Source organism: Schistocerca americana, chromosome 7 (genome assembly GCF_021461395.2).
Source record: "Schistocerca americana isolate TAMUIC-IGC-003095 chromosome 7, iqSchAmer2.1, whole genome shotgun sequence".
Taxonomy (NCBI): domain Eukaryota; kingdom Metazoa; phylum Arthropoda; class Insecta; order Orthoptera; family Acrididae; genus Schistocerca; species Schistocerca americana.
The window spans coordinates 152885903-152895018 of record NC_060125.1 but is presented as its reverse complement, the minus strand read 5'-3'; the positions used below and the strand labels follow the sequence as shown (position 1 = coordinate 152895018).

The 9116-nt window shown below is 36.8% G+C and overlaps 1 protein-coding gene across 1 annotated transcript in view; it reads right to left on the bottom strand.

Moving 5' to 3' along the window:
- Positions 1-4427: 4427 nt before the first annotated feature.
- The window catches only part of LOC124622010 (semaphorin-2A-like), a 766524-nt gene continuing 761835 nt past the window's right edge, over positions 4428-9116 (bottom strand). The window contains exon 14 of the mRNA XM_047147562.1: positions 4428-5321. Within this exon, the coding sequence (XP_047003518.1) occupies positions 5241-5321 (81 nt within the window). The 3' untranslated portion in view covers positions 4428-5240. The remainder of the gene's footprint in view (positions 5322-9116) is intronic.

Sequence of the window (9116 nt, the reverse complement as noted above, 5' to 3'; positions counted from 1 at the left end):
ACCCTACCACACGTCTGGTAAATTTTAACTGAAATTCAAAAGAAAATCTGAAAAAGATTCAACCTAATTTCTATAGCAAATTTTCAAATATGAAACCATGGAAACGTCCTGTGACAAGAAAAATTATTTAGTCACGTGGTAGAACCTTCTCAACTGCACAAGAATTTCTTGTGAAGCAGTTCGAACCAGCACAAATTAAAACGTTATGTGCATACACTGCCGAAGAAAAAACTAAACATGTGATGAACTTCGTCTTATTGGCTCGGTTCGAGCTGCGCAAGTGTGCTTGCCATTTGTTATTTTTGTCAACTTACAAACTAATAAGCAATATGTTGTGGTGTATCTGAAAATTATCAAACAACTGCTCGAAGCTGCATCCCAGGAAGTGTGTCATGACGACCTTACCTGATTGCTGAAAAGTACTAAGAAAGATAGCTGGCGCAGGCATTGCAGAGTGAACAAATGCTTTTCCTTAAGAATACGCCATATAATAAAATGGGAGTAGGTTTCTCTAGGTCACCCAGTATCGATAGAAATAGACAGGGCTACATGGTCGTATAAAAGTTGACAGTAAATCCTTCAATAAAGTATGCATATGCAAAATGTGATAAATAAATGCTATGAAGGTTAGAAATAATCGTAAAGAAATAGTAGTCTCACATGGACAGCGTGTATCACCAATACAAGTGGTGCACATGTTCACAAATGCATGATTAGTTACGACACTCATAATGAAATCTACAAAACGGTTGTCTTGCTTTTTGCCACACACACACACACACACACACACACACACACACACTCAAAGACAGAGAGACAGAGAGAGAGAGAGAGAGAGAAGGGGGGAGGTAGGGGAGGACAAATATATTAGGTCATTTACAATCACAGATGAAATATTATCAATGGATACTGCTACCCACATGTTCACTTCGGCTCGAATGGATCACTGAAAATCGAACAGGTATTCAGCACGGCAAGCTAATCTGAAGACATTTCCTTCAAACAAACTGCTTAAAATTCAAGAAATTTTACAATGTAGCCTACAGCATGCAGCTATCCTGGCCAGTTGTATCAAGCAGCAAAATACACAACTTTACATGTTTACAGGATTCACTCACAGAAGTTCACATGTTAAAATGTACATGGTGTATCTGGCACCAAATGAACCAGAAGTCACAACCCCAGGTTTGTGCAAATTTTAGGCTAAGAGCGTAATACATTGCAGATGTCACGTTACAATCAGTTACAATCACTATGCATGCACCAGATCTATTTTGCATTTAAGTCGGCTGATGACTGAAACTGTAATACAAACTCAAACACCATAAGATATAAAAATAAGATTTATGGTTCTGAAAATAGTGTATTGCATCATCCCTTTTCTCAGATTCAGTAAAAACATTGAGGGAGGTGGCTAAGTAACCAAAAACACATAAGTGCTACCATTCCATATTCAGTAATGTGCCCCATTGTTGTGAGGGGTTCTGGAGGATAACACGTGCTGAGAATGGTGTGCATTGCTATTTGGTTGGGAGATATTAGAATAGTGTAGACTAAAAAGCGATGTGTGCTGTAATGAGTTGCACCTGAGTAAGAAAAGACATTGATGTTCAATGTAACAAAAGAGATGCTGCCTTGATTCAAACTTTTTACCTACACATACACTTGAGTGACAATATTTTATGAATTGTAAATTGTGTTTATTACATCAACATCTCCAATACGCATCTGCAGGAAGAATGCAGTAGTGTAGCTCCTTTGAGTGAAACGCTGGCACAATTAACATCTTTCAAGCGGTGTTGTTTGTAACATGGTACACAAAAAGGGTGGGTTTTGCGGACCTAAGACTCACAAGGGCTGCAGGACACTAAATAGTTAGGATGAACCATGCTATTGTTTATTTATCATCTCACTTGCACACCATTTTCTTTCCTTGTAACTGTTCATTAGTTCTCACTGGGTTATATGTATAAGAGAACTAGGACTAATATTGCGCATTTCTCTTGTCCAGCACAGAAACAAATCCTCATTTCTTCATCCACACCATTTTCTATAATTTTTGTGGTCACTGACATCATTTGAAGCTTCTCCCCCATTATTTGTACTCCACTCATTCTCTGTTTACCCCAGTCATTTCAGCTTTTTCTCTCATCTTTTGCTCTCATATCCCACATTGTAAATCTACCCATATGATTACATTTGTTCCCTACTATTTCACACACAAATGAAATAATTTCTAATTAAGATTTAAGTCTTGTCACTCTTTATTACTCTCGCTGCATGTTAAATTCAGTACTGTTTATGAGACTTATTGCACTGCAGAGAATGTGCTGTCAAAATATAAAGTGTGTCCAGATAGATGAACAACAATTATCCATGAAATTTATAGATGAGTAAATGTCAAAGCAGAAATATCTGACGGATATAACAGTGCTTTTGATGACAGATAATATGATAAATATAGATTTTAAGATAACTGTACTCACCTGTAATCAGTAATGTTTATTACCAAATGGCTGTGGATACAACTATTCACATTATCTATCACTAAAGGCACTCTTCTCCATCAGATACTTTCCTTTCCAAGAACACTTTATATTTCATCACTGGATGCACTCTTTCATATATATATATATATATATATATATATATATATATATATATGTGTGTGTGTGTGTGTGTGTGTGTGTGTGTGTGTGTGTGTGGTCACTTTAAGAGTGATCCATTTTACATACAGAAATAACAGATACGATTGTAGTAAAAATTCCTTTATGGTGTCATTTACCATTGTTTTTCATATCAATTAGGTGAAAAACAACATAGCAAATAAAAGAAAATTAAAATTAATTGACTGGAATGTGTGTCTCAAGCAAGTGCATTCAGAATAGTGTACCATGTTTAGCTGACACGAAACAGTAAGAATGAGCCGTGATACTGTTGTCATTAAAATATATATGTATGTACACATTTAAAAATCAGATTCATTCGAAACTGGTACTTTATGTATTGCCTTTCAATATTGTGACTACAAACAAAATTGTTGAAAAACTCAGCGATAAATCCTTATTTTCTGAAGCGAAATTTTGGACATATTTTAGATCTGTATTTGTGCCAGAGACACAGACACAACAATTAGAATCTCTTTTCAGTTAGATCTCAGAATATTGCTCCACTAATGACCTCTTCATTGCAATCCCATATTTGTGTTCTACTTCGCTAGAACAAATGAAAAACAAACCTCCACTGTTAGGAATTAACAGATGTTCATATTATTGAATCTGTGATATAAGTAATCAAATTTGGAGTGTACATATTACTGAAGTTCAAATCAAGAAATCCAAATGTAGTTAATATTGCAAGATTAAAATATCCATGAACCGAAAAGTAAGAGACTTGTGATAAATGGGGTAAAATATAAATTTAGAATGGAATTTCAGAATTAATATCATTATTCTGGAAAAAATTACAACATGCAAAGGAAACGGCTGAAATAGTTTTGGTTGTGGGTTTTTGTCAAACAGTAGACTGAGGAAGTTCCTTTAGTGCCTGCAACATCGTTAGTACTCTTACAACTCTTACCCCGAGACTCTTAGTCCTGATAACAGCAGTCTAGAAACGCATCAAACGTCATATTTTAATATGAAATATTCCTACAAGATATGTGAAAATCAGTTTGTCTTTCATTGTAAATCAAATTAAAAAAGCGCCAGTGTATCAATGCTGTAATAGCAGTGGACATTGGTTGCACGAAAGAAAATGTATGTTAAAGTTCAAGTGCAGGAGCTGAGGTATAATTACGAAAGTTTTCTTAGAAACTGCAACGTTATGGTAACTCTCGTGAACGGGATATTCTCATAGGATAATGTACTATCAAGGATTATATTAAAATTTCAGAAATACACTTCATCACAGTGGTGTAATTCAAAGGCATTCTGCAGCAGTGGAAAATGAATTTCGATAAACACACAGGCAACAGCAGAGGAAAAGCAGTTCTCGATAAATACTGGACAATGTGATAAAAGTGTGGCCCACAAGACACTGTGAACTCTTTTCAAAACATAAATCCAAGAATCTTAAAAAAATTTCTGTTAGTCTGTCCACAACATTCGTTTCTTCAAAATAGTTTCATTACCATACCAATGTAACATTAACAGGTGTGAACAAAAAGTACATACAGAATTTAAACAAACCTGCTTAATTTGTTGTACAAAAAAAATCCCAAATCTGCATCATCAGTGTACTTTTCTATGAAGCATCAGTAAACCTGAAACTCTGACAATAAATTTGCTGTCTTATTGAAACCATTGGTTTAATCCCTAACAAACTTTCAGAGATCGTGGAGCCTAATGTGAAAAAAAGAAGTAAATAAATATAAAAGGTAGTTAACAACACCAGAGCTAACGTTTTTGGTATCACAATTAATTTTTTTTTTTTCACAATCGACGAATGTCAAACTACAGAACGCTGTTACTAACTTTATTATCATATGTACAAAGTTTTTATACATAGATATGTACAGATTCTTTCATTTTCTTGTCACTGGGAAATGAAAGGTAGTTTGAAACAACTTTTATTATTTGTAAGAAGTAACTTTTCAGTATAAGAAAGTAAATGTTATTGCTATGAAATAGGTTATCTATGATTCTGATATTCAGCAGAATGCGACGAAAGCTGGAAATAGAAAAAGTGGAATAGAAATATATATGGAATTTGCTTATGGATGATGAAATTTTAAGGAGGAGAAGAGGATGATAGAGATTTTACGTTATTTAGCACTTATTGCTGGGTCGAACATTTCTAATGTGAAGTGGTCCTTCCTTTCGAAATAAAATAAGACATTTGCTTGTTCCTTCTACACAAGCAGTACAAAATTGTGTCCATTCTTTCTTCAGGCACACTTTAATGTCTCACAAAAGTTCGTTATATCACAGTGTCAGAGCTTGACACTGAATATCACAGATTTACTCCGAAGCATCAGAGCAGGCTGTCCTTGATTCATACCTAAGCACAGAGTTGTAATGAAAATAACAATTTTAAGTCGTCCTTTCCCTCGTCACGTTCGTGGAACATGTAGAGCTACACAAACATACGGTTCACTTATGAAACACTCCCACATCCTCCAGCAAACGGTCCACAATTGTCACTTTTTCACTTTTTATATTATTGCGGTGATGAGTAAACTTGCCGATCAGATCAGATCAGCTCTCGCTGGAGACTGCGCCGCCCTCTATCACTGGGAGTTACCTCACCAGCGGACTCCTCGGATATATCTCATTTGTGTGCAGGTTCTGATTACTGTCATTCTGCCCCGTGATACATTGCTGTGGATAAAAGATGAAATTTGTGATTAAAAATACATGTAATTCAAATCACACAAATGTCATCAGTTATCACTGATCATAATGGTCGTGTTATACACCAACATCATGTTACACAAGCAAAATAAATAAACAAAAATTCTTCAAAACAACCAGTAAAGGTAAAACAGAAAATATATAATTGATCTGTGCAGTGAAAGAAGACCTGAAAGAATCAGAAATAACAAAATTTGATGAATCACGGAGAAAACACGAGAGTGAGCTGAAAAGTAATGTCCCATAATTTTTATGTGTAAACTCTTCAGGCTTTTTAAATAATACAATGTTTACTGATATCCTACATCCTTATTCTTCCTGTCTACGTAATTATTTCTGACCGTAGCTACCCTAGCGCGAACATACTTCTCACAACCAGATACCAATTCATTGGTACCGTGACTTTAGAATGTTTGGCTTTCTTAACAGAGCCACAACTTCGCCTCCGTTTGCACCGTTTCATAACTATGAAAGCGAAGTCCTCGAATGTCGTCTTTGAGTTTTGGAAATAAAAGAAAATCCTGCTTTGAGTCAAGGGGTTCGCTGTTTATTGTGGAACGTAACCCAAGCCCCATGGAGGTGAATTTTTTGAGCAGCTGCATAGATCTGAACTGTCAGTGCATGACATTTATGGTGATGTGGAAATTATGTAACCATGATACTATAAAAGTCGAAGTTTGTCTCTGTTTGTAGTGAAATAAATCACACCTGGAACGGTAACTCAAAACGTAAAGAAGTGTACTGCTCAGAACCTGCTCCAAGACTGCATTACACCGTGCTTTGATTTTATATGCGTTAGGCATTCAGTAATCGATCAATATGATATTTGGGTAGTGCCGAAGGGAGTCCTGGTGACTTTAATACTCATTAAGAGCAGTACTTATTGATGTTTTATCGTTCACCAAACAGTTTTCAGGGCTACTGTTCGACTTTTCCCCTAACCTCACCTACTCACCAAAGCTTTGTGCACCATTGTCTTTGTGTTTATCAAATTATGCTTCGTCTCATCTAGTCATGTGGTGTCTTCTGGCAATAAACATGTGAGACATTTTTGGCTGTCGGCACTGGCAGTCTGAGAGACGACGACGACCGTTTCCTTTTTCAAGGGATTTCGACGTTTCGCTCTTAGGAAAAGGTGAAACTTTTCTTTAAGGTCATCATCATTAAGGTGTTATGCGTTCAGTTCAGTCGCCACGAGATTTCCTTATGAAAATGTACAATAATCACAGATCTCATTATTCGATGCATAGCACATCAATCGTGTGTTAAGCACTTCACTTTGATGCAATTACAGGCACTCACGGTTGTGATATATTATTGGAGCCAGTGTTTTGATCTAGTACGGTGTCACAAATTCTGAATTAGTATTTTTGTTGGATGAAAAGTTCAGTTTATGACACTTGGGAAGTAGAATAATTCCATTTGACCTTCACCTACCCATATGGAATTTGGCAATGACGCTACCACATTTTGTCTTGTCGAATATCCAAGGAGAAATAAATTTTTAGGTTTTTGAGAGTTTGTGAGACGCAAGCCAATCATAGAATTCAAGTTATATTTCACGATAAAAGCAAATGCACTGATCACCGTTAGTTATTCCTCGCGACGATTCAAAGGGCAGTGAGTCAACGCCGCTCACTTCAACAACAAGTAAATACTTTGAATTGCTTAAGAAGTTAATTTTTTGATGACCAACTCTGCTTCATGTATTTGAAGGTTCGCAGCTATCTCTCCATTTCCAACATAAACTGTATTCATCTCCCTACTCCTCGAGCTGTAATTTATCTGTCTGCTTTGTTTCACTTATCGCCTCAGTGACGACGTTGAAACATTGCGTTCCCAAGTCGCATATTACTATACATGTCTGCGGTCGATAACTTGAGTTACTGTCTACCAGAACGTTTATGCTGTAAGTACAGTAGAGTAATCTTATCTGATTTAATCGGCAACATACTGTGACATATCGACTTTGCCATCCTGTCGGACGATATATGGGTTGAATATATTCATGGGTCAGTCTTTTTACCCTCTTCTCGTTCAGGATGGTAGTGTGGCTTCTAAACATGCCTCTCAGGAAGACCCATCCCACGAATTAACAGCAAGATGACGATCATAAATTAATTCCCTAACACGCCAGTCTTTCACTAACTGCTCCCATCGCTATACAATGTGTTCGGAAATTCCCGTTGCAAACATCTAGGACGTGTAGAAAAGAGTGAGTAGATGATATTTTGAATTGGAACCCATGTCGGAAAACGTAGCGTTTCCGTGCTACAACCATTTGATATCATGTTGCTTACGCTTCTTCTTTTACAAGTAACTGATCAGGCTTAACCAAGTACATCGCTTGTGTTACAGATCCACTCATTAACAGCCAAAGACATAGCTTGTGTACTCGTTGACGATTTCTCTTGAATGTGATGCAAAACGCCCTCTTGAAATTCGAGTGTGCAGCGTCTCCTAGGAGCATGTTGATGCTGAAGGTACCAATCTAGAAACCATTTCGTAACATTAACAATTTCTTCTTTATCAAATCCAAATGATAGTAACTGAATACAAATTACTTATTACATATGAGTTGGTGAAATAAATAATGAAACTGTTCTGAATCGAAATGAGGAGAGAGTTAATTAATGACATAATATGAGTAAAAGAATGAGTAGGTTGACAGGTGTGACGGTACAAACCCCGTTACTAGATGGATAGGTCTAGTATGCAAGGATTGCTTTGTGGAGAGCGAGCGCGTGACATGGTGCGTGATTCGCGGAAGCGCGTGGCGCGCCTGTGCGAGATTGCAACGGTCGGTGTGATGTCTCTGCTGCCGGGCGACCATGTGGCCCGCATCTTGGGGCATCGTTTGGTTTTTTCGCGCATTACGCCAAAACTATGTAACTTACGGTGAAGAGCAATGTGGCAGTGGATTGTGGTCAGCAATATGCACCTTCTGAAAGATCGATCTTTATTTCAAGTCAGGAGACGCAACAGTTATAGTAACCTCAAAATCGGTTAACACAGGAATACTGAAAGATTAATGAAAGTAGTAAATAACAACTTTCAGGGATGAGCGAGCACTCATTAAAAACGTTTCGGCATAGCGGATCGTGTGCCGTAGTCATATGTTAAGATCCATAAATAATTAAGCCCATCAAGAGCAATAAACAAAGTTTGAGGGAAAATTGTTTATAAAAATCAATAGAAAATTCATGACGTAAAAGAACGGCACTATTTAATATTTTGGGTGGCATCACACGTATTTTAAACTAGTTAAATTGTACTATACACTTAACTTGCAATAGTTTTCATTGTTTGCAAATTATTATTAACATTATCGACAATAATTAATTAATTATTATAGATATGAAGATTTTGAGCAGCGCAATGTGTAGATCGCTATAGATTACGTCTAAAAACGGTGCTATATGCACTTCTGTGTTAAAACTTTGTAGCACAGATGTCAACAAACAAATGTGCGCTAAATGGTGAAATTTTACAGAAACTAAAACTTGATTTATGGGGCGATAGAATAATCACAGAAATTAATGTAACATAGTAAATAAGATGTACTTTTTACCGATGGTGTACTTATTTCTGCCGAGGGATGTATGTATCAAAATATTTAACCTTAACTGGTGAGATTGGTACTTGCATAACCAGGCCTTAGACATCCGAGCTTATGTAAGCGAGCGGGCATCTTGGCCAGGGGTCAGTCGTTCGTCAGTCGTTCCGGAGGGTGGATGGCGAGCGAAACCCCACTTGAGGGTG